This window comes from Molossus molossus, unplaced genomic scaffold, assembly GCF_014108415.1.
Source record: "Molossus molossus isolate mMolMol1 unplaced genomic scaffold, mMolMol1.p scaffold_m16_p_7, whole genome shotgun sequence".
Classification (NCBI taxonomy): Eukaryota; Metazoa; Chordata; class Mammalia; order Chiroptera; family Molossidae; genus Molossus; species Molossus molossus.
The window spans coordinates 121785-146008 of NW_023425401.1; the positions used below are offsets into that span (position 1 = coordinate 121785).

At 62.7% G+C, this 24224-nt stretch overlaps 2 protein-coding genes across 6 annotated transcripts; one reads left to right on the forward strand and one right to left on the reverse strand.

The window, feature by feature from the left end:
- Positions 1–7560: 7560 nt before the first annotated feature.
- Positions 7561–16419, forward strand: AEBP1 (AE binding protein 1). The gene is made up of 21 exons (XM_036246968.1): positions 7561–7819; positions 9316–9690; positions 10117–10179; positions 10296–10367; positions 10505–10648; positions 10723–10791; positions 11218–11295; positions 11403–11483; positions 11593–11646; positions 12106–12215; positions 12286–12425; positions 12738–12822; positions 12913–13057; positions 13171–13256; positions 13558–13681; positions 13951–14147; positions 14301–14480; positions 14656–15007; positions 15087–15226; positions 15370–15469; positions 15665–16419. Exons 1-21 carry the CDS (start codon positions 7567–7569, stop codon positions 16279–16281), a joined length of 3465 nt encoding a protein of 1154 aa, XP_036102861.1. The 5' UTR covers positions 7561–7566; the 3' UTR covers positions 16282–16419.
- A 170-nt stretch (positions 16420–16589) lies between these two features.
- POLD2 (DNA polymerase delta 2, accessory subunit) lies at positions 16590–23693 on the reverse strand. Of its 5 annotated transcripts, none has more exons than XM_036247530.1 (11): positions 23679–23693; positions 22460–22732; positions 19429–19550; positions 19114–19237; positions 18743–18857; positions 18429–18627; positions 18129–18209; positions 17847–18004; positions 17504–17631; positions 17206–17307; positions 16590–16851 (listed from the first exon to the last, which is right to left on the reverse strand). In XM_036247530.1, the coding sequence occupies exons 2-11, from the start codon at positions 22677–22679 to the stop codon at positions 16694–16696; spliced, it is 1407 nt and encodes a 468-aa protein (XP_036103423.1). In that variant the 5' UTR covers positions 22680–22732; positions 23679–23693; the 3' UTR covers positions 16590–16693. The 5 variants fall into 5 exon arrangements, with proteins under 5 accessions (XP_036103423.1, XP_036103427.1, XP_036103422.1 ...); XM_036247534.1 differs by lacking the exon at positions 23679–23693 and adding an exon at positions 23392–23514 and having other exon boundaries at positions 17504–17583; XM_036247529.1 differs by lacking the exon at positions 23679–23693 and adding an exon at positions 23392–23513.
- Between the last annotated feature and the right edge of the window lie 531 nt (positions 23694–24224).

Here is a 24224-nt window from a genome sequence, read left to right on the forward strand (position 1 = left end):
GTGTGAGAGAACTGGCAACTTGTAGGAAGGACTTTTTGAGAACAAGTTTGGCAACCATATCCAACAAGAATAAAAACCAGCCCTGGCCGGTTTGGCTCCACTGTTGGAGCACTGGCCAGTGGACCAAGGAGTGGAGGGTTCGATTACAGTCAAGGGCACGTACCTCGGTTGGTTCAGCCCTGGTAGGAGAGGCAACCAAAGGATGTGTCTCTCTTTCTCGCTCTCCCTCCCATTCTATCTGAAGATAGATGGAAAAATATCCTCAGTTGGAGATTTTTTTTTTAAATCATACCCAGCAATTCATTTTCCAAGATTGGGATTACACTGACTCTACAGATCGAGTTGGGAAAGTTGACATCTTGAAACTATTGAATGTTCCTGTGTGTCGGCCTCATTTTGGAATCTCTCTGTTCCAGCAGAGTGTCCATGCTCAGACTAGATGAGCAGACCCAGCGTGAGCCCTGTCTCAACCCTCTCCTCCCTCACCCCACCTGTAGTGGGCATGGGGCTGAGAGAGGCAGGTGCCTCAGCCAAGGACTCAACCTCCCATACCAGCTCCCAGCCTACTGTCCTGAGCCCCAGAACACACACGCAGGAGGCTGGTGACTACTCCCGTACCCTCTCCCTCACCCTGTCTCCTCCGGCCAGCAAGGAAGGGGGAGCTCCCAGGGCCTCTGTAAGAGGTGGGAGCCTTGTTCCCCGTCAGCGGGCCCCCATCTCCTCAGGGAGCAGCCCTCTACCCCCTGAGACCATTTCCTTTCCTGCTAATGCCTCTGTCTCTGGCCAGGACACCTAGGTTTTCTCCTGTGGCAGCTTTTTTCTTTAATCCTCACCCAAGGATATTTTTCTATTTATCTTCAGATAGAGTGGGAGAGAGAGAGAAACATTGATGTGAGAGAGACACATCAACTGGTTGCCTCCCGCATGACCTTGGCCAGGGCCTGGGACGAACCACAACTGAGGTACATGACCTTGACCGGAATCAAACCCGGGACTCACTGGTCTCTAACCACTGAGCAAAGCTGGCCAGGGCTTGAGGCAGCTTTAAATGACCCATCACACCTGAGTACTTAAAACACTGGGCAACTTGCAAAAATGAGACTTCCACAGATGCAGGGAGGTTTCGTGAGGGGGAGGGTGACCCTCGTGGCCATGGGTGCCATGCTCTTCTCCTCCCTGCACCACCAGGTCACTGTCCAGCCAGCTGGGGAGTCAAGACCTCACCCTCTATTTCAAAAGTTCTGGCTTGGGGTTCCCAGATGCCTAAGTCCTCAGCCTCCTGCTCCCCACAGCAGGACCACCCCTAAAGTAAGAGAGGTTGCAAAGGTGAGCTTCCAGCTGCCTGAGGTTGCAGTCTGCCTCCCTGCCCCAGGCTGTGGCTGTCTCATCTGGGTTTCGGATTACTTTTACCCAGATGTGTGAGCTTGTATTTTTCCAAGATGAATCTCATCTAGCTAGTTCCTGTTCCCATTTCCAGCTCCTTGAAGTCCCTGGGGGTCACTTTCCAGTCCTCATGAACTTCGTGGAGTACCTTCTTTGGAGTTCACTTCAGAGCTGTTTGCACCTGTGCTTGGTCTGTGGGGCCTGGACACTGCCCTGGATCTCAGGCCACCCTCAGGTTCCCGTCTTCTGTGGGCTGCTTGCCAGCAGCACTCCAGTGAGCATGTGCTCAGACTGCTGATGCTGCTGGCCTGAGCTCCCGAGGGCTGCTGGCCCCGGGCCCTCTTGAGCTACCCTGACATCACTGGCTTGGAGTTGCCTGGTATATCAATCAGCTAGGCTGACACAACAAAACACCACAGACTGGTGGTGGCTTAAACAGCAGAAACCTGTTTTTTTGTTGTTGTTAATCCTCACCCGCGGATATTTTTCCCCCACTTAGTTTTAGAGAGAGTGGAAGGGAGGGGGAGAGGGAGAGAAACATGGATGCGAGAGAGGCACATCAATTGGTTGCCTCCCCCACAACCCTGACTGGCGCCAACACTAACCATTGAGCGACACCAGTCAGGCCAATAACGGAAATGTTTTTCTCACAGTGTAGGAGACCACAAGTCCAGGATCAGGGCCGGGGTGAACTGCAACTGAGGTATACGCCCTTGACCAGAATCGAACCCGAGACTCATTGGTATGGGGGCCGACGCCCTAATCGCTGAGCTAAACCGGCCAGGGAAGACTCACTATTTTTCAAGCACGACTTTCCCGATTTAGCTCAGTGAGTCCTTGTGCCGGTTCCCAAGGCAGAGCTAGTGTTATTACCCACTGCCCAGAGGACAGAAACTGAGGCTCAGGCCACAGCCTGCTCCTAAAATGTTCACTTCTAACCTAGGGGTTGCAATTGCTTTCCTGGTTTTCTTTACCTTTTAATTTCATTTTCAGTATATTTGGAACAGAAAGCTAAAACTTTTATGCAACCAAAGTTCCAGATCCTCTGCTGAGAATATAAACACAGCTTCTTGTTTTCTTTTAATAGGTTGATGTTCTGTTTTGGTGCCTACACCCAACCCTCGGCGGTGCCTTGGGAGGATGGTGTGCTCTTTCATCTGGGAGACCCCAGTCTGGACCTGACACCCTCCTCTCCTCCTGCACTATCACACGGTGCGTGGCTTCCTTCCACCCCCGTCTGCAGGCTGCTGAATTACTCATGGTCCTGGAAGCCAGCCTCCCACTGCCTCGGCCAGGCGGCCACTCTCCCCATGGCTGCGGTGACCCCGGGCTCCCCAGGGGCCGGGTCCTGTGGTGAGTGGAAGGAATTTGGGCGAACTCTGCTCGCTCAGCAGTCTGGGCCTGGTGAGCTGCGTGGGGGCACCAGACGGTGGAAAGTCGCATGTGGTTTTCAAGTTGTCGGAAACCAAGGACATTGTTCTGCTAGTTGGGCACATGGCATGACACCATCTGGGAGACCCCGGGTCCCGTGGCGCTGGAACCCCCTCCTCATGGGCCGGAACAGCTAAAGTGTAGACAAGAGGTTGCTCCTAGCCCCGCCCCTCACCAGAGGGGGAGCAGAGGGACAGGACAGGCCTGGGTCCTTCTCCCTGGGTCTCTGGAGGCAGAACCGGACTCTAGGAGACTGGGAGGGGCTGGGGCCTGATCCTGGAGCCTGCTGTCCGGCCCAGGGTCCTGGGTCTCCCGGTTGGACCACCCCAACAGTCATGCTGGCCAGCGGGGCCATGGAGGAAGGCACCTTGGAAGGGCCCACTCGGCCATGTCAGTATTGTGGTTTCCCTCCCGCTGTGGCCCGGCTGCTGGTGACTGAGCTGCTGCCTCAGTGGCCTGAGTGCCCAGTAAGGCCTCCTCTGGGCCTCCCAGACCCTGCCGCTCCTACTCCTCCCTGTCCCTGCCCCCTGTGGCCGCCCCGACTAGAAGCTGGGCACACTGGTCTTACTGACTGGTGAGCTCCCACCTCTACCCAGACTGAGGCACCATCAGGAGGGGCTGGTGCCCCCATGGCCCAGTGGGCAGAGTCTAGGGAGCCTGGATGCCAAGAGCATTGGATTTGGCCTTAGAAGGCCTCACCTAAACCTGTCACTGACATGCTGTGACCTGGACACTTCCCGCTGGGCCTCGGTTTCCTCACTTAAAGATGGGGAAGATGGCAGGTACTCAGAAAGTATCACCTGCTGCCCATGTGCAGGACCCTGCACTGGAGACGGATGTGAGGAGTCTCAGCCTGGGGACAGAGTCCCCACGGGCAGCACTCTGCTTCCTGGGGTCAGTGCCCCCCTGTCCTGTCACCAACCTCCTGTTCCCTCCACCAGGACCATCTTCGGGGCAGGCTGGGTCTCTGGGAGAGCTCAGGGGCACCTTGCTGACAGCTCCCTGAAGACCTGCCCAGTGACACCGTGGCCTGGGGCCCAGGTGAGGAAGCTGTGCCATTGGAGGGGGTGCAGGCGGGGCACTGGGAGGTGGAGGGCACTGCTATGGTGAACTCTCGAGTCACAAGGACATGAAATAAATGGTGGTTCCTGGCAGGACGGCCTGGGGCTCAGGAAGCTGAGATGTGGTGTCCCTGGTTGCAGAGATTTCTGGGTAACCTTTAACATGAAGAGGCCAAGCCGCCTGTATGGGGCCCGCAGAGGGTGTTTATGGAGAGGTCACCTGGCGCTCAGGACTTGTCCTCCAGGGGCCTCTGCATTCCCTGGATGTGGGTAGCTGGAGGCTCCTGGGTCAGGCCCCAGCCCCTCCCAGTCTCCTGGAGCTGAAGGCTGGGATGAGACGGACCCTCAGGCCTCCCAAGGCCCAGACCTGCATTGCTCCGGGTCCCAACTGTCTGCAGCAAAGAAGACACTGAGCCTGCTAGATCGGGAAGGAATGTGTGAAGGGGAGACCCCTCCTATCGGGGCAGAGGGTGCACTTAGGGTCACATCACAGCCTCCCACCCCTACAGCCGAGGGGGAAGGTGCTCAGTCATAGCTTCAGACAGGCTTCTGGGGTGACAGGAGGAGGCAGGAGGCCCTCTTCATGGTGGGGGACAGGGGTGTCCCACCTGACAGCATTAAAAAGGCAGGCTGCCTGTGCCACTGACCCTGCCGCAGTGGGAGGAGGGTGGGCTCCATCCCTCCTCATTCCCACTCCAGCTCCTCAGCTCCGGCTCCCCTGGGGCACGGGAGGGGCATGAGGTGGAATACCCTTGGGTCCCCATGGGTCAGCTTTGCCTGCACCACCCCCTCCACCTGTCTCTGGGCCTCCGATTGCACAGCCCTTCACAGATCACCGGTCCCAACCCTGGGTGGGGGCACCCCTCCCTCTCTTTTTCCAGGGAACCCCACCCTGGCAGGCAGCACTGAGCCCTGGGGGCCACAGTGCAGGCCACGCCTTTCTCTCTCTACAGGCCTTGCCCCCAACAGCTGCAGGGAGCTCCACTCCGCCCCCCACCCCCAGCCCATGGCCATGTGCCCCAAGAACTCTCCTTCCCTGCTCTGGGAGCAGTGATGGTGGACCTACCTGAGTGACCTGTCACCTTCCCTCCCTGTGAAACCCAGTCTTGCTGCGGTCCCTCTGCAGGCCCTCACTGGAAGGAAGGAAGCTGGAGGGGGTTCCCTAGGGTGTCCGGCAGACCCCCAAACCAGTTCACGGAGTCCTTGGACATGCACACAGATGCCCCACCTGGGGGCTGGGGCCCTGGACCCTGGAAGGGTGAGCAGCAGCCACAGGAGGCATGAGCCTCCCAGCCCCACCTGCCTGTCCCTGGGGAGTTTGGTTTAGATGCTGTCTCCTCAGCACAGAGGGTCTCCTGACAGGCCCTGGCTGCTTCCCTGCACCAGACACAGCCCCAGGCCCAGTGTGAGGGACTTCCGTGCTGCGGGCTTAAAGCTGAGTGGGGTCCCAGCCCCACCCACTCTGGGGCCCAGCACCCCAGGAGGCCTTTGCTCATGTTCCTGCTGGTGACTCACTGTGGCTGAGGAAAAGTTTCTTTCTATCCTTTCTAATGTGTTCATGGCTTCTATTTTCCCTGGCAGAGGATGCTGGGCCCAAATCTGATCCATGTGTGGGCCAGCTGGACGGCCTCTGCGGGAAGTGACGCTCCGCAGCCCCGGCCCCTGCTTCGCACTCAGCTGGGGCAAAAGAGCAAATTCCAGGACAGTCCTGAGCAGTGTGATTCAGAGTCTCGCAGAGGACATTTATGGGCAAAAGCCGGTTTCATCTGCTTGCTGCCAGGACCAGCCTGGGGCACATGGCAGGGCAGGGAGGCCTGGCGAGGGTCTGAGAGCCGGTGCGTGTACCCGTCTCCCAGGGGACATGGGTCCTGGAATTGTACTAGGAATCGCTCAGGCAGGACCCGGCTGAGGGCTGGGGACGCAGGCGAGGAGCAGAAGGCGGCTGGCTCTCGATACAGCTCCACGGCCTTGTTAAATACCAGGCTGAGCCCGTGGAAGCTAAGGAGGAGGTGGGAGAAGGCAGCGCCTCCCTGGGCCCGCAGCCCCACCCACAGAGCTCCCCGCCTGCTGCTGGCTCAGGCTGGCCAGGGCCATGCAGGTCACAGATGCGTCCTGACCTGTGTTCTGGGTTCTAGTAAGAAGAGGAAGCAGAGAATGGCTGTCTGGCACCTCAGCTGAAGGAGAAGCAGTGGGTCCCTAGGGGCGAGGCCGTGTCCACGGCGGGAAACAGTAGAAGTGCCTCCTGTGGGGGTGACGAGTCACTGGCATGTCCCAGCCTGCAGCTTCCTGGGCTCGAAGGCACACGTCCTCTGTCCAGCGGGTCACGGCCGCGGGGTGGTGCATGCCCTCTTCTGCCTTGGAAGCCCCGTGTCTTCCACATGGAGCTGAGCTTACAGGGGCAGCCCCACACCAGAGCTGGGGGGGGGGGACTGCGGGCCCAGGGAGGCTTTGCCTTCTCTCACCTCCTCCTTAGCTTCCGCGGGCTCTGATCTGACCTGGCTTCACCTGAGGCTGTGCCATCCGCTCAGGAGGCCAGAGAAGAGGGCTGCTGCCCCCTCCCAGCCAGGTTCTTAGCTGGGCCCAGGCACCCTCCCTAGGTTGCTGGTGTGGAAATCTTTGCCAGAGCCAAGTCCCTCCACCCCGACAGCCCAGCCTGTGAATTATACAGCCACCTTGGAAAAAGAATCTCCTCCCAACCTTCTGCCTCTCTGCCGTCTCCCAGCTGACCCACTGTGCCAGGACCCGCGGTGGGAGGGGCACCGTCCCTGGGACTCTACCCCCAGCGGAGCAGCTGGCCAGTTCTGCTCCTGCCCCCCCAGGGCCTGTGTTCGCAGGCTCAGGATTACCCCTGGGGAGGCACAGGGCCGCCTGCGGGGGACCTGGCCGGTTAGCTCGATGTCTGAGTGACGGCACTACCGGTCCAAGGCTCCAGGGAGAAGGAATGGATCGGCCAGGTGCCCTCACGACCCTTCCGCGGGCGATGAGGAGGGTCCCAGAGACCACAGTCCAAGGCTTGGCCCCGCTACCACGGTTCCCAGTCCCCGCCAGCGAGCTCGGTGGCGTCTGGCGTCCTGGTCCCGGCTGGTCGGAGGATGGTACTGCGGTGGGAGCCGGGCAGGGGCGTCAGCCCCCTTGACCCGCACCCGCGGGACCTCCCCTCCACTCTGACCCTGCTTCCCCTCAGGCCCTGCTGCTGAGGTGCAGGCCGCCAGCCCCGGACGCCGCCCCCATTCCCGCTCCGGGAAGTGCCAAGCGTGCTGCACCCGGACTGCTCGGGCCCCCCCGCAGCCCCTCCATCCACGCCGGGCTCCTCCTCCACCTCCTCCTCCTCCTAGCCTGGGGGTGGGAGCCGGTTCCGGAAGCCCCGACACCCCCGCTCCGGCCGCCACTGGAGCTTTGGAGAGGGCGGTCCGCACCAGAGCGCGCCACGCGGGGCCGGAGCTTCCAGCCGCCGCCAGTGCCTCGCAGTTCCCCGCCACCCCTGCGTCCCCACCTACCCCTGAGCCCTGCCGGCCGGAGCCCCCGCGTGGCACCCGGGATTTCTTCCGCGCCCCACCACAGAGCCCCTGCGCCCCACCCCGGATTCCTCCCGCCTCACCCGGAGCGCCCGCGCCCCACCCGGGATTCCTCCTGCGCCCCTCCCCATCCCCGCCCCATCCCCGGGCCCCTGCCCCAAACGCGTGCCGCGGCCATGGCGGCTGTGTGCGGGGCGCCCCTGCTCGGCTTCCTCCTGGGGCTGCTGGCGCTGTGCCCCGGCGGACGCCCGCAGACGGTGCTGACCGACGACGAGATCGAGGAGTTCCTCGAGGGCTTCTTGTCGCAGCGAGAGCCCGAGCTCCGTGAGGACGACGTGGAGCCCCCGCCGCCTCCCGAGCCCACCCTGCGCGTCCGCAAAGCCCAGACGCGGGGCAAGCCCGAGGCGCGCCCGGGGGTGGACGGAGAGGGTAAGAGCCTGACTGACGGGGACCTCGGGGCACCCTGTACCTAAGGTGAGAATGGCGGGCCTCGGCGGGTTTGACTGCCGTCCAGCCCGCCTGGCCGAGGAATGGCTCGGGAAGCACGGGACTGCCCAGATGTCTGGCGGACACCGTGCCAGGCCGCAGCCAGCGCTGGCTCCTAGCCCTTCGGGCACCGACACACAAGCAGCAGGTCCGCTGCCCGGTGGCTCCGAGTGTCCCAGGCCCTCACCCCCAGCTCCCAGCCACTCCGGGGCACTAGGCTTGAGCCCACAGGGGACTTTGCAGCCCTCTGCCCAGATGTCCCAAAGGGGCCACTCAGCCTCTTTGCTGCGCACACGGGCCTCAGGCTTCCCTGGAAGGGTCCCCAGCACCCTCCTGCCCAGTGTCCTGCTCCCAGAGCACAGAGGCAGAAGCCCCCCTCCCACAAGGGCTTATTGTGAGAACCCAGTGAGATGATGTATCGCCACAGCATTTTGTCTGGCCTCTTATATAATCAGTGGTCAATAAATTGTAGCTACTTATTGTGAGTTGGGTAGGTGGCAAGGGTCTCCTTGATCTCTCTCCCAGGAGACGCCAACTCACCACCTCTCATTCCTGGTGTCAGCAGCCCCTGCCCTCACTCAGGTCTTTCCTGGCTCCTCCCCCCGGGAGTGAGGCAAGTCCTGGAACCCACTGGGCCTCCCCCACCTCTAGCTCACATTCCAGGTTTGCTGTTCTGGCCTCTTGGGTGTTGCTGGGCAGTCTTGCTTCTCCCTGTCTGCATTCTGTAGACTTTCCTGCTTCCACCACCCACAACTCCCTTTAAATTCTCAACAGCACAGTGAGCCCCAGGCCCTGCGCCCACTTCCTACCTGAGTCTGAGGTGGGCGAGCAGTTGCTGCCTTGCCTGTCCCTGTCCTTGTCCTCGGTGTGGCCCCAGAACACGCTATTGGTTCTGGTTTCCAACCACCCCATACCCCCTACTTCTCAATAGGAGACTGCCCATGAGTGCCCCTCCCCTTCAAAGCTTTTTTTGCCCTTGCAAGGGCTTCAGGGGGCCCGGCGGTGCCCCTCGCCTCCACTGTGCCCTTTACTTTGCACAGCAGTTGGCAGGGTTGAGACTGCTTCCCCCTGGAGGCTGGGGTGCCCCCCCAGACCTGGTGCTTAGTCACTGGGTGCCTTCCACGTCCAGCACAGACTAGCACGCCCCGACTGGCTGAGGGACATGGAGGGGCCCCTACTCCTCAGCCGGGACAGGTGGGAGGACGAGCTCCTGCTCCACAGGAGCTGAGCCGCCAGGTGAGGGTGGGCCCTGGGCCCGAGCCAGTGTGTGGTGACAGTGTACGCTGCAGACAGAAACCTGGGTTCCAACCCAGCTCTGTCACAGGGGCAGGTGACCTAGGCATGTGGGATGAACAGGAGCCCCTGTGCCCAGGTTGTCCAGGGGCACCTGGGGCACAGAGGGTTCCCCACTACTGGGACCTGTGTCTGTATCTTGACAGCACCTCCAGAAAAGGCCAAAGACAAAGGGAAGAAAGGGAAGAAGGACAAAGGCCCCAAGGCAACCAAGAAGCTGCTGGAGGGATCCCCTAGGCCACCCAAGAAGCCCACGGAGAAACCACCCAAAGCCACCAAGAAACCCAAGGAGAAGCCACCCAAGGCCACCAAGAAACCCAAGGAGAAGCCACCCAAGGCCACCAAGAAACCCAAGGAGAAGCCACCCAAGGCCACCAAGAAACCCAAGGAGAAGCCACCCAAGGCCACCAAGAGGCCACTGGTTGGAAAGAGGCCCCCCACCCCCACCCCCTCAGAAGCCCCGTGGTGGCCACTGGCCCCACCCCTCAGCCCCAGCCCCAAGGAGCCACTGAAGGAAGAAGGTGAGCGTCAGCTCTTCTGGGTTGTGGGCTTTGGGGAGCGAGGAGAGAGGCTGGGTCCCTGGGCCCCTGCTTCCTGCAGATGCTCAGAGCCCCTGGAAGTTGGGTTGGAATTCCCTCAGGTTGCTGGGGTGGGGGGCTTGGTGGCCTCACCGCGGGGTTTGCTCTTTATGGTCCTGGGATCTGCCCCTGGATCCCACCTAGAGCCGTCAATTGTGTACTGCTGGGCTCCAAGCCTGCTGGGCGCCCTCCTGCAAGGGCTGCTTTGTGGCTCCCAGACAGCAGGGCTCGAGGGCAGAGCAGCCCAGGTCTCCTGGGAGTTAGCCGAGACTTCGAGGGGTGTCAGCAGGGCCCAGGTGTGGTGGAGGCTCCAGGAGCAGCTGTGGTCAGGGCAGGCCTGCTGTCTCTGCATGGGGGTCTGTGTTGCAGGTGGGTCCCTCCCAAGTCCCTGGCAGGGTCCCGGAGGAGGGACACGTGTGGAGCACCAGCCTGGTGAGCGAGCGCTGTCCATCTGGTGGGGACACCTACCAGCTGGGCTGGCTGGGTTCCCAGTGCCTGGGTGGGGTGTGCGTGTCTTCACCGAGGCAGCTGCCGGTGTTTCTCCCCAGAGCCGGAGGAGGAGACAGAGCAGCCCACCCTGGACTACAACGACCAGATCGAGAGGGAGGACTATGAGGACTGTGAGTAGGGCCCGGTCCAGCGCCACCTCCCCATCTGGACCCAGACCCCTGGCCTGGGCGTCCACTGACAGTCCACCCAGGGCCCTACCCTCCCGGCCTTGCCGCCGGGGTTCCATTCAGCCCACCCTCTCCCCCAGTTGAGTACATCCGGCGCCAGAAGCAGCCCAGACCACCCCCCAGCAGGAGGAGGCCCGAGAGGCCCAGGCTTGAGCACCCTGAGGAGAAGGCCAAGCATCCGGGCCAGGGGGTCGAGGCCCCAGAGGAGAAGAAGGAACAGATCGGTAGGATGGAGGCAGAGGGGGAGAGGGGAGCCCTCCGAGGGGCTCTGTGCCCACCCTGCCTCCCATCTCCACAGAGCCGCCTCTGAGGCCCCTGCTGCCCCCCGACTACGGGGACGGCTTCGTGATTCCAGACTACGACAGCCGTGAGTGCCTGGCCCGCTCCGTGGCAGCCGCCCTCCTCTGCCCGCTCTCCTTGCGCAGGCGGGGCCTTCCCTGGCACCTTCCTGTTCTGGACTCTGCTGTCCTACCCCCCTTTCCTCACCCAGTCGGCTCCTGTCCCTGCAGTTCCCTGTCCCCCTTCCCAGCTGCAGGCCCATCAACCCCGCCAGCCCTGGCCCCAGCTCAGCCCTCATGACCCACCTCCTCCTGGTCCCCGGTGCAGTTGTCCCTCTGGGCATCCCACTCCCTGCCCCACTGCCTGCCAAGCCCGGCACACCCTTCGCCAGCCCGAGCCCTCCTGCTGGGCCGCGGCACCTCACTCCAGGAGGACCCTCCCTCCTCCTCTGGGCTCCCTCCTGCCTGCTGAGGGCCCTGGGGGGTCGGCATCTCAGCAGGCTCTCCCCCTGCAGTGGATTACTACTTCCGGCCTCCCAGCCCCCGGAAGCCTGACCCTGAGCTGGAGACAGACGAAGAGAAGGAGGAGCTGAGTGAGTGGAGCCATGACGCCCCCACCCACCACCTGCCCCCTCACAGCCTGCACCCCCCCAGCGCCCCTTAGGCCCGGGACAAAGGGACAGGCCCTCCCATCTTTCAGAAAAACCCAAAAAGGAGGGCAGCCGCCCCAAGGAGGAGACAGATGACAAATGGACACTGGAGAAGGGCAAGGACCACAAAGGTGTGTGTCAGGCTGGGGGCCGGAGCTGCAGAGCCTGGGTCCTGACAGCGAACAGCGGGCCTCCCGGCGGCTCCCGGACCAGCACCAGCTTCTCACTGTGCTCACCCAGGGCCCCGGAAGGGCGAGGAGGTGGAGGAAGAGTGGGCTCCAGCGGAGAAGATCAGTGAGTGAGGGGCCTAGAGTGTCAGCAGGGTGTGTGGGGGTGGGGCAAGTGACCTGAAAATCACACGTGGGCCCCAAACCTGGATTTCCTGCCCGCGCTCCAGGCCTCCAGAACACTTTCCTGCTCTTAAATTCTTGGGGCCCAGAGGGGAGGGGCCTAGTGTCTCCGCCTGGGCCCAGCCTCAGGGGCAGAGCTCATGGCACAAAGTAGGTGCGCAGTCAGCCCCAGCGTGGCTGTCCCTGTGATCTGGTGTGAGCCTGTGGCCCCTGGAGCAGGGCAGCATCAGCCCATTCTCCAGGTGGGGAAGCTGAGGCCCAGGGAGGGGAGCACAGGTGGGGTGGAGCTGCCCTTACTGGCTCCTCTGACATGAGGGGAGAGGGATCTGGGAGCCTCAGTTCTGAGTTGGGTAGAGGGAGGAATCGAGCCATGGGCCACCAGCCTGGGGTGCCGTGTCTTCAGAGTGTCCCCCCATTGGGATGGAGTCACACCGCATTGAGGACAACCAGATCCGCGCCTCCTCCATGCTGCGCCACGGCCTGGGGGCCCAGCGCGGCCGGCTCAACATGCAGGTGGGTGCTGGGGGCCCCTTTCCCGGCTGGAGGGGCTGCTCTGCCCGCTCAGCCTCCCTCTGCCCGACAGGCTGGAGCCACTGAGGACGACTACTACGACGGGGCGTGGTGTGCCGAGGACGAAGCTCAGAGCCAGTGGATCGAGGTGGACACGAGAAGGACCACCAGGTTCACAGGTGTCATCACGCAGGGCCGCGACTCCAGCGTCCAGTATGTTGGCTCACAGGCACTTGGCGGGGGATGGGGAGCTCCAGGGTTACCTCTGAGTCCCATTCTACACCGTCCAGTGGGCCCCCAGGGCCCAGCCCCCTCCTCAGCCATGGCAGTGTCCAGATAAGCAAACCAGCCATCCATGGCCACACAGTGGGCATGGGACTCACAGCTGCCAGGCAGCACCGCATCACCACACACCTCTGCCACATGAAGTTCTCGGGCCCAGGAGGGGCCTCAGCCACCTGAGTGCCTGGGACCTGGGCTGGAGACCAGCCTTGCCCTGACCACTGACTACCATCCGCTCCCCAGTGACGACTTTGTGACCTCCTTCTTCGTGGGCTTCAGCAATGACAGCCAGACGTGGGTGATGTACACCAACGGCTACGAGGAAATGGTGGGCACCTGAGCCCTGCTCCCGGTAACAGGGCCTCCAGTGGGCTCTGGCCCAGGCTGGGGCACTACTCTGAAGCCTGCCTCTCCCCAGACCTTCCACGGGAATGTGGACAAGGACACGCCTGTGCTGAGTGAGCTCCCAGAGCCAGTGACAGCCCGCTTCATCCGCGTGTACCCCCTCACCTGGAACGGCAGCCTGTGCATGCGCATGGAGGTGCTGGGCTGCCCCGTGTCCCGTGAGTGCTGGGGGGCAGGGTGCGGAGGGGCAGCTGGGGTAACCGAGGCTGGGCTGACCGGGGCTGGGCTGGCAAATGGCCAGCTCAGGGCCCTGCCTCCCCACCCTCTGCAGCTGTCCACAGCTACTATGCACAGAACGAGGTGGTCACCACCGACGACCTGGACTTCCGGCACCACAGCTACAAGGACATGCGCCAGGTGGGGTGCTCGTCCCAGGCAAGGATCCTGTCCTCAGCTCAGGCTTTGCGGCAAGTGGCATCTTGTGCTGGAGCTCCATCTGCTCCCATCCGAGACACGCCATCTGAGGGACGTAGGCTGGCCCTCACCTCAGGAAGGAGGAACCGCCCACCCTGCCTAGTACCTTAGGGCCTGGGTTCCCCTGCAGGGGCCACTCCTACTACAGAGGCCTTCTCACAGAGCAGATGGGGCCTGGGGGAGGCCATGGTCCAGGGGGAGCCGGGTGGTAGGCTTTGTGACGGACATCCTCTCCCATGCCCAGCTGATGAAGGTGGTGAACGAGGAGTGCCCCACCATCACCCGCACCTACAGCCTAGGAAAGAGCTCGCGTGGGCTCAAGATCTACGCCATGGAGATCTCTGACAACCCCGGGGATCACGAGCTGGGTGAGGCCTCCATAGTCCCCCGAAGGCCTGGTCCTCCCCCACAGCCTGGAGGCAAGGCCTGGCACTGCAGCTTGGCCTGCACCCTTGATGTTCCCAGGTCACTGCCTCTGCCTGTCCTTGGAACTCCTCTGGGGTCCCACGCTGTCTTGTTGGGCCCTACAAGCCTCAGCTGCCCCCAGCCCTCAGAGTGAGGCCAGTTTGAGCCCTTCCTCAGTTCCCCCGTTCCGCCTCGGTAGGCTGAGTGGTTGCTGAGGTTCCTGCCCTTGCAGGGGAGCCCGAGTTCCGCTATACGGCTGGAATCCACGGCAACGAGGTCCTAGGCCGCGAGCTGCTGCTGCTGCTCATGCAGTACCTGTGCCGCGAGTACCGCGATGGGAACCCCCGCGTGCGCAGCCTGGTGCACGACACACGCATCCATCTGGTGCCCTCGCTGAATCCCGATGGCTATGAGGTGGCAGCGCAGATGGTGGGTGTAGGGCAGAGGGGTTTGAGCAGTGGCCTGTGCAGGGGGGCAGGTGGAGCTGGGGGTAGGTGGGGCGGGTGGGGTGGGTGGGGCTGAGGCTGACATGGGGTGGGGGTTAGACCACCCTGTGCTGACACCCCACCCCCACACACCCAGGGCTCAGAGTTTGGGAACTGGGCGCTGGGGTTGTGGACGGAGGAGGGCTTCGACATCTATGAGGACTTCCCGGACCTAAACTCTGTGCTCTGGGGAGCTGAGGAGAGGAAATGGGTCCCTTACCGGGTCCCCAACAACAACCTACCCATCCCTGAACGCTACCTCTCCCCGGACGCCACGGTGAGGCTACTGGCTGGCAGCTAAGGCCAGGGGCACAGCTCTGGTCTGGGGAACCCTGGAGCCCTGGGCACTGACTACAGGGCCTTGGAGGGACAGGGGCAGGAGGGTCAGCGCGGGTTCTCCATGGAGAGAGGTGGAAGCTGCGGCCCAGAGCTCACACAGGGCCCACCCCCAGGTGTCCACGGAGGTCCGGGCCATCATTGCTTGGATGGAGAAGAACCCGTTCGTGCTGGGGGCGAACCTGAACGGTGGTGAGCGGCTTGTGTCCTACCCGTACGACATGGCTCGCACACCCAGCCAGGAGCAGCTGCTGGCTGCGGCCCTGGCGGCCGCCCGCGGGGAGGAGCAGGACGAAGCATCTGAGGCCCAGGAGACCCCAGACCACGCCATCTTCCGCTGGCTGGCCATCTCCTTTGCCTCCACCCACCTCACCATGACAGAGCCCTACCGGGGAGGGTGCCAAGCACAAGACCACACTGGGGGCATGGGCATCGTCAACGGGGCCAAGTGGAACCCCAGATCCGGGAGTGAGTAGGCTTGGGAGGGGCCTTGGTGGGGCACTTGGTATGGAGCAGGGGTGACTGCAGTCCTGTCTGCTCTTCCCAGCCATCAATGACTTCAGTTACCTGCACACCAACTGCCTGGAGCTCTCTATCTACCTGGGCTGCGACAAGTTCCCCCACGAGAGTGAGCTGCCCCGGGAGTGGGACAACAACAAGGAGGCCCTGCTCACCTTCATGGAGCAGGTGGGGCGGCGGAGCGGGGGCGGCGCTGGGGAGAGGCTGTGACGGCCCTGGGGAGCTCCCTCGGGTGCCAGAAGGGCCGGGCGGGGCTGGGGAGCAGGCCCCAAGGGTTAGCACAGGACACCACCCTGGTCCCCTTCCTGCAGGTTCACCGCGGCATCAAGGGGGTTGTGACGGATGAGCAGGGCATCCCTATTGCCAACGCCACCATCTCCGTGAGCGGCATTAACCACGGTGTGAAGACAGGTAGCTACGTGCACACCTCCACCCACTGCCCAAGGCGGGGGCCTGCACCTGTGGGTCTTGGCAGGCGAGCGGGGCCTGCTGAGGTTCCCCCTCCAGCTGCCTCCACAGAGGGTCTAGGGTCTGCCTCAGCGGAGGGGCTGGGGCCCGGGAGGGGGGACTCCGGGCAGCCGGGCAGCCGAACACCTCACTCCGCAGCCGGCGGCGGCGACTACTGGCGCATCCTGAACCCCGGGGAGTACCGCGTGACGGCGCAGGCGGAGGGCTACACGCCAAGCGCCAAGACCTGCAACGTGGACTACGACATCGGGGCCACGCAGTGCAACTTCGTCCTGGCCCGCTCCAACTGGAAGCGCATCCGGGAGATCTTGGCCATGAACGGGAACCGGCCCATCCCGCGCATCGACCCTTCGCGCCCCATGACCCCCCAGCAGCGGCGGCTGCAGCACCGCCGCCTGCAGTACCGGCTGCGCATGCGCGAACAGATGCGGCTCCGACGCCTCAACGCCACCGCGGGCCCCGCCACCACCTCCATGCCGCCCCCCACGCCGCCCCCCTCGCTGCTCCCCAGCCCCTCCCTCGCCCCCTCCCCGGTCCCCAGCTCCACCCTGGGGCCCTGGCGCTTTCCACCTGAGACCACGGCTGACTGGGAGGAGTCCGAGACCGAGACCTACACAGAGGTGGTGACGGAGTTTGGGACGGAGTTTGGGGCGGAGCTGGAGCCCGAGGAGGGGGGGGAGGAGGAGATGGTCACAGGCCTGGAGTTTCCCTTCACCACAGTCGAGACCTACACGGTGAACTTCGGGGACTTCTGAGACAGGTCTGAATGCCAGAGCCCGTGCCAGGGATCACGTCGCTGGGCCAGCTGGGCGGCCGTTAGCACGCCAAGGCCCCTGGTGGGGGCAGATGTGACCAGCACGGAAGAGCCAGGGTCCACCAGGCCCCGGACTGCCTGCCGGCCTCAGAGAGGCCCGACCGCGACTTCTCAACCGCCCCCCAGGCCTCACTAATAAATAAGCTCACTGACCGCGGGCCTGCTGACCAGTCTGGGGAGCGGGGAGGAGGGACACGTGCAGTGTGGGCTCCCTCCACAGGAGGGCACTGGCCCGGCACCCGGTCTGCTCAGGAGATGCCACCAGCTGCCAGTCAGGTTTTATTGACAAAGACAAGAGGCTGCAGCTGACGCTGCGGGAACCAGGGGGCCTCTCCGGACGCTGCCCTGCTGGCTCAGGGGCCCGGCCCCAGGCCTGCCAGGTCCTCCTCGGCCCCGAAGCCTGAGAAGCTGATGGGCTGGCAGGCCAGGCTGCGCAGGTTCACGAGGCAGGCGGTCTGCGTGGCGCTGAAGTCCGGCACGGCCACCAGCAGCACCGTCTGGTCTTCAGGGCCTGCGAAGGAGCCGTGTGGGGACCTCAGGTTCTGGGGAGCCTTGTCTTAAGGGAAGTCTCCACAAGTGAGCAGGGGTCTCCCATCAGCACCCGCGGAGTGCTGACCACAAAGCTCCTTTGGGCCATCTTAAAGGTCGAGAGCCAGTGTGGTGCTGACCAATGAGCTCTGCCACCACCACACGGGCACGGACAGTTTCAGCCCCGGTTGGCATGCGCCGTCAGCCACCACCAGGTGGCCATCCACCCCTCGGGGCGAGGCTCCGGTGCCGGTTTTCTTCTGTGAGCCTTGTTCCCAGGTGAGAGTGTGTCCCTTGTGATGGCCCAGGCCTGGGGCCCCCAAAAGACAGAACTTACCTCGTATGACTTTGGAGCCAAAGCTGGGGGCATTGCCACAAAAGTAGACATGCGGGCACTCCAAAAAGATGAATGGGTCGCTTTTGTAGAAAGGGTAGCAACCTAGAGAAGGGGCCACAGTGAGGGGGGGCTTTGATTCCGGGGCAGCTCCAGACTGCAGGGAGTCCTGGGCTTTCCTCAGCCCACAGCAAGGCCAGCAAGCGCAAGTCCACGCCGGGAGCCCTCCGAGCACCAGGGGACCGGTCAGGCCGTCCCTGGTCTCTGGTCCCACCTCACATGGCGGAATCCCATCTGTTACCCAGGGTGTCCGGGGCCGTGGGGCTGATGTGTCGGACTCGCAGGGTCCACTCCAAGATCTCCAAGTGATCCTCCATGCTGCTGTACCGGAAAATGTCACTCACGTTCTGTCCCGCCGTGCCCAGGAATCTGCAAGGGAGGGCTCGGCTGACCCCAACCCTGGGAGTCTGACATCTCCTCCCACGGGGCCAACCCAGAGTTCACAGGGAGCTCTCATAGGGGGTGCCCTTGAAAAAGGGGCCAAATGAGGTGCATTCTCTGCAGTCCTGGATTCAGCCCTTTCCTCCTAGCACCACGGAGGCAAAAGACCACGGGTCAGGTGGGGGTCAGGCTGTGCTGGCTACCTGACTCCGTCAATAGTGGCCTGGTAGGGGTTGGTGACCAGCTGCAGCGTGGAGTAGGCGGTGGCCAGTGGGAACATGCAGGGGTGCAGGGGCTGCTGGGGGAGCGTGTAGTTGGTCGGGTCGAACTCGCCCGGCATCACGTCCACAGGAACCGAGGACTGGAGAGCACAGGGCAGGGGAGTTTCAGGGCCTGGAGCCCATCGGCACCCCCTCCTGCCACCTGCCTTCCAATGCCCACTGCAGCCTCAGAGTCCAGTCCCCCCACCCACACCCCGCACTCACGCTCAGCTGCAGCAGGATCTCGTCCAGCATCTTGACGGCCTCCACGCTGGCAGCCTGGGTTTTCTTGGTCAGGTACTTGGCCTAGGAGTAGAGCCCAGAGACTGAGGGCCGAGGGAGCAGCACGAGATCAAAGGGACACCAAGCCCCCCGCCGGGAGCAGAACAAAGCCCTCCCCACAGGGGGGCAGAAAGCAGGGCCGGAGTCAGGATGGGTCCCGTCACTGCAGGGCACTGCCCACCAGCACTGAAGACCCTGCACGACCGGAGGGGAGGGGCTGCTGCAGGCAGGTGGGCACCATACCTTATTGATGGAATCCCTGCTCTGGGTGCTGTGGCTGAGGAGGTTCCCCGCGAGGATGACCCGGGAGACGTGGGCGGCACTGCACTGCTCCCCCTCGTCCCCCAGCTGCCCCGTCACCACATCCACCAGCAGCTGGGTGCCCAGCAGGCTCTCGCCACCGCCTCCACCCAGGCCCAGACCGGACACCAGCAGCACAAACCTGCAGGAGAAGTCAGGGTCCTGGGTGCCATGAAAGCAGGCAACCCCATCACCGTCACAGGTGAGCAGGAAGACGGAGCCCAGAACCAGCGACAGGACCCCAAGCGCCTGCTCACCTGTCCAAGTCAAGGGGCGGGGCCGGCGTCTGAGGAGCGGGCCCTGCAAAGCAGTGGTCCTCCACCGAGAACTTGCCGTCGTCACCCACAGAGCCCAGCACGGCCAGCACCGTCCCTGGGGGCAGCAGTGTCAGGCCCCAGGAGGGAGCCCCGGGGACCACCTCCTCCGTACCCCAAACAACAGAACCCACGTTCTCTGCCGTCACGATACGTTCCTGCTCAGGACCTGCCTCCGGCATCACTGACTTTGGGCCCAGGCAGGAACGGACCCCTCCCTGGGTCTCACCCACTGCCTGAGCCCTAACCCATGGCTCCTGGAATGCAGGTGTGCCAGCTCCTAGGTGAGCAGGCCACCCCTTCCCCCTCCACACCTGTGACCAGCTTGGACACATCGATGGTGCCTTCCAGTCTGATACGTTGCAACTCATCTTCCAAGACCAGCTCATCGTCTGGGTGGATGTACTTGCTCCGAGGAGGCTGGGGGACCAGGTTGTGCTGACATGCAGAGGTGAGAGGCAGTCTTAGGGCCAGAGTCCACCAGGGCTCCCATGCCTACTCAATGAGATGGCACCACGGCCCGCCCCCAATGGGCAAAGGCCCAGTCCCGAACCCGAGTCCAAGGCAAGTGGCCCACTGGTGTCCAGGGAAGTGCTGTGGGGGAGGCACGTGTGAGCTGCCAGCCTCACCTCCTCGCTGACCTCCCGCAGGATGGAGGGCTGGAGCGGCATGGCCTTGAAGAGGGTCCCCACCACACAGCACTTCTCCCCAGGCTGCAGCTCACACAGCTTCTTCACTTGGACTCCACTGCCTGGGCACAAGGGACCCGGGCTCAGAGACCAGGCGGCTTTCCTGGCACCCCCACAGGGCACAGAAACAGGCCTTACCGAGCACATCAGCCCAGGGACCCTGTCTCCGTCAAGAGGGAGAGGTCACTGAGGACAAGGACCCCCTGGACCTAGAGATCACTGGGCCCCAGGAGGACAGAGGGACTGGGCATGTGGATGGGCCCTGGACAGGCTCTTTTGAGAGAGGCCACCATGCAGGGAGGAGACGTGAAGACAGGGTAGACTGCAGTGACATGGCCACAGCCTGGACCACCACCAGGAGCAGGAAGCGGCGGGAAGGGACCTCCACTGGAGCCTTCTGAGGGCGTGCCGCCCGGCTAATGCGGTCAGCCTTCTGGCCTCCAGAACTGGGAGAACGAAGGTCGGTCTGAGCCGCCCAGTGTGTGCTCTGTTGTTACAGTGGCCACAGGAAACTGACACAGGTATCACCTCGTCTACACTCAGCTACAGCACTGATGCTCAGAGGCGCCAAGTCTCAACATAGCCCTACCCGAAAAGTACACGTTCCCTGAACAGTTTGGATTCTTCCAAGTGCCCCACGGACACTTCACCCTCTGAAAACAGAAACACCCCCAAATCAGACTCCAGGTCCCCATCCACCCGCCCTGCCCCGTGGAGGCCGAGCACCTGGGATCCTGGCAACACCACAGGGAGCACCAGGGATGCACAGGGACACAGCTGGGCCTCGGGGCCCTTGGCTGAGGAAGATGAGGGCCAGTTCCCAAAGGCCACGGATTTGTCAGGCAGCCCCCGAGCCTGGCGAGAGCACTGTCAGGTGACAGGACGTGTGGATGCAGGGCCAGCCCCTCCCTTGGCCCAGCTGACTCCAGCCGCGACTAACCAAGAACACACCACAGCTCTGCACCCTGGGGCGTGGAGAGAGTAACTCAGAGCAAGAGGAGGGCACCAACGGACACCACAGACTCCAAAGCCTCAACATCTGAGCCGTTTGCAGCCCTAGGGGGCTGTACTGAGCACTGTGTGTGGAGCTCACCCAGCCCTGAGAACACAGCAGAGACATGACCGCCCCATCATGCAGTGAAGGAGACTGAGGCACAGACATTAAGTAACATGTCCTGAGCACCAGGCTGAGCCATCCAGCCCTGTGCCAATGGTAGGACGTCCATCTGTCCAGGTGCATGCAGGCAGTGCTATTCACTGGGGGGGGGGGGGGGGGAACTACAGCAGTGACCAAGGGGTAGCCACTGTGGCAAGTGCCCACAAATGGCAGCTGAGAGAGAAGACAGGTAAAGCTCTGGTGGCCAAGGAGGCCTCTCGAAGCACATGACATTGAGGTTGAGGTCCCGAGGGAGCCTGGGCAAGGAGCAAGAGCCAAGGGGAAAGCCACAGGCAAGAAAAGGCTTGGCGTGTTCAGGAAACACGGGAATGGAGAGACGCATTCCAACACAGGCTGAGCTCTGGAAAGCGCTCCTGGTCACATGGGGAAGCCTCGTGGAGGTGTCCAGGGTGAAGCCAGCATCAACAGCCAGGCCAGTGAGTGATTACTGCTGTCCAGCCAAGGTCCAGCCAAGTCCCAGCTCACTGTGGGCCGCTGTCTGAGTTCCTGGCCCATCTGTGAGCAGAATGAAAAGGCTGTTTCCCATTTCTGGGTAGTTCTGTTAGCAGCAATGGTGACTGGAAGAGAAATCTGGTTTCAGAGAGGGGTACTGCTATAAAGAATCTAAAAGGTGTCAGAGACACTGGGGCCACCGAGGGTGTCCCCAGGGCTTCCAGGGAAGTGAGGAAAAGGCCACTGGGAGCCAGAAGGAGACCCTTACTTTGTGGCAGAAGGTGAAAACCCTGCCTGCGGTGAAGAAAACACATCTGTAGTAAGCATGATGGCCCAGCGAGGAGATCTGGGCCGAGCATTCTCAGCTCCTGCGATACAACCAGAGCTGATGCCCTGGCCTGGTGGGACGGGCACGGCACCTATGCTCCCCAGGTGGGCAGTGTACAACCAGGGCTGCGACCTCCCAGCCAGGTGCTGGGGGCAATAAAAACAAGACAGGGTCTCACCTACACAATTTCAGCTGAGAAACATTAACAGATTAATTGAAAACTACATGGGAAGCCGCTCTTCTAAACAGTGACAATGGGATAATGAAATCACCCACAACTTGAAGATGGGGTTCTGCTTCACCACCGAGAATAACTTAGCTGCAGGAGAGGTCACCAAGGAAGAAAAATTAAAGGTTTGCAGCCATGTCTGGTTTGGCTCAGAGGTTAGAGAGTGGGCCCTCGGACCAGAGTCAAGGGTTTGATCCCCGTGCAGGAGATAATCAATTGATGTGTCTCTTTCACTTAGATGTTTCTCTCTCTCTCCCCCTCCCTCCCTCCCTCTCTGAAGATCAATGAAAAAATATCCTCCAGTGAGAATTAAAAAAAAAAAATTTGCATCACCCAGGCCATGTACTTAGGAAAGACAGCGGAGGTTCACACCCAACAAGCATGGGCGGCCAGGCAGAGAAATACAGACATCAGTGAAAACAGTCCCCTTCAGAGTGGGGGGCACCTCTACTGACCTCAGCTCCAAGGGACTGGCACCTGGCCTGCTACATGGAGGTGCTCGTTGCACGGACAATAAGATAAGACATTTCCCTATGCCAATGAAGTATCACTGTTACCATCAGAACCAAGCCCTACCCTGTCCCAGCCACTGAACTAAACCTAACTTTAAACCCAACAACCCCTTAATTTAGTCTTCAAAACCTGAAGAATAAACTGAGGCTTAAAGAGGTTACTCTCCCCAAGGTTGTTGGAAAATGAATAAATGAGAGGTTCTACTTCTACCAGGTCTCTCAGACATTTCTAAAACACCTCTGGTACCCCCTGGGCTGGTGGGAGGGTGCACTTCCCCGTACTGGCCACTTACCCCACTGCTGCTGGGCCCGGCTCACCAGGAAGGGCCTCATTTGGATGAGGCGGGTGGCATAAATGTGGGCATACTGCCGGCTAAAGCTGCGCTCCCCCAGCCGGAAAGGCTGTGAAGAGTTGGTGTAAGTTGCCACGGGCACGCGGGCAAAGGTGGCGTTGCTGGCTGACGGTGGGGATAGCAGCGTGTGGGCCCTCTGGGCAGCCTGCTCGGAAAACATGGTGTGCTCAAGGAGTCCAGACCGCTGCACCCAGGCCAAGGAGGAGGTGGTCACTGTGAGGACACAAATGCACTCCTGCAACCCCTGCCCACCCCCACAGCAGCCACTTTCCTGGTGTGTCTGCACCGAGCTGACCAGGTGGCACCCACAGGCCACTGTGGGAGGAGGGCTGAGCTGCTCCTGGAATTGGTTGTGTCGGACACGTGTGTCACCTGTATCCTCATCCAAAGAGGGAGAAAAGCTAGGAACATCTCTCCCACCTGGAGCGCTCCACACCCATCTCAGGTGTCCACTGCCTGCCCCACACCCGCACCTGAACATGCCCCCAATGAATTCCTCATCTGCCCCATCCAGCTCCACAGGTTTCCCATTTCACTGAATAAAACCTCTAGTCCCTACAGTGGCCTGAGATCTGCCCCACTGGTCCTGCACTCGTGTGGCTCACACTCTCGCTCAAGTTTTTGTTCACATCTCGCCCTCTCCAGCTGCGGCCCTCCCGGCACTTCTGCCCCTTCGGTGTTTCCCTCTCCGGGCCTGCACCTTCTAACAAACGGTGCACTCGCGCACCGCCTGCGTCCTCCGACCGGAACACAGGCTCCGGGACAGCAGCGTCGGCCCCTGACCCTCCCCAGCGGCAGCCTCAGCCCAGCGTGGGTTGCAGGCGTCCAGTCCCCAGCGTGCTTCCCAGGGCGGCGGGTGGCCCGCCACGCACCGGCCCGGGCGAGACCCACGTCGACTCCTCTACAGCTAAGGGGACAAGTGTCCGGTCTCTACCGGGCAGATCTGGGCGGAATCCGAATTCGCGTCCAGCCCAAACATGCCGGCCGCAGTCCTGGATGGAGCCCCGCCGGCCCCCAGCCCCGGCCCGCGCTCCAGGGGAGCAGCAGAGACCCGGCCCAGACTCCGCGAGACGGCCCTCAGCCGGCCGCCCGCGCGGGACACCCACAGCCCCAGGCCCCGCGGCCCCACGCCGCCAGCACCACCCCAAAAGCCTCTCACCTCGCCGCGCGCCGGGGCCCGCCCACTGCCGCGCTCTGCATCCGCCCACCTGAGCGCCCCGCCCGCCCACCGCCACACTCCGCCAATCGCCGGGAGTCCCGCTCTGTCCATCACCGCGGGACCCTCCCACCGCCTCGCGCCGCATCCCGCCAACCGCGCGTCCCGCCCGCCCCGCCCGCCAACGTCGCAACCTTCCAATCCGCGCGCGCCCCAGTCCTCCGTCGCCGCGCGCCTAGTCCCTGGACTCTGCGCGTGCGCGGAGCCACGCCCCCGTTCCCCGGGCAACGCGGGGCGGGGCCAGCGCCGCGGGGCCGCTGTGCACGCGTGCGAGCCGGGTCCTCTCGACCGCACCATCCCTGGAGGCGGTTACCGACGTCCCGGAGCCTTCAGGGTGGTTGCGCCGCTCGCGCTGCCCGGACCCAGCGCAGAGTCCACAGGCTGCATCCCCAGCGCGGGCGAGTGTTCCACGGAGCCGAGGACGGGCGGGCCCTGGTGTCCGGGGCCGCGGGGGGGCGCCCGGGTCCGGGAAGCGGGCGGTGGGAGGCA

Excerpts from the sequence above, each read along its gene's own strand:
- AEBP1 (XM_036246968.1), top strand. The coding sequence starts at position 7,567 with ATGGCGGCTGTGTGCGGGGCGCCCCTGCTCGGCTTCCTCCTGGGGCTG. Across the intron at positions 10,649-10,722 it reads GGAGAAGAAGGAACAGATCG|AGCCGCCTCTGAGGCCCCTG; the intron begins GTAGGATGGAGG and ends CCATCTCCACAG. Across the intron at positions 10,792-11,217 it reads GATTCCAGACTACGACAGCC|TGGATTACTACTTCCGGCCT; the intron begins GTGAGTGCCTGG and ends CTCCCCCTGCAG.
- POLD2 (XM_036247530.1), bottom strand. The coding sequence starts at position 22,679 with ATGTTTTCCGAGCAGGCTGCCCAGAGGGCCCACACGCTGCTATCCCCA. Across the intron at positions 18,858-19,113 it reads TGTGTCCAAGCTGGTCACAG|GGACGGTGCTGGCCGTGCTG; the intron begins GTGTGGAGGGGG and ends TGCTGCCCCCAG. Across the intron at positions 17,308-17,503 it reads CACGGCCCCGGACACCCTGG|GTTGCTACCCTTTCTACAAA; the intron begins GTAACAGATGGG and ends CCCCTTCTCTAG.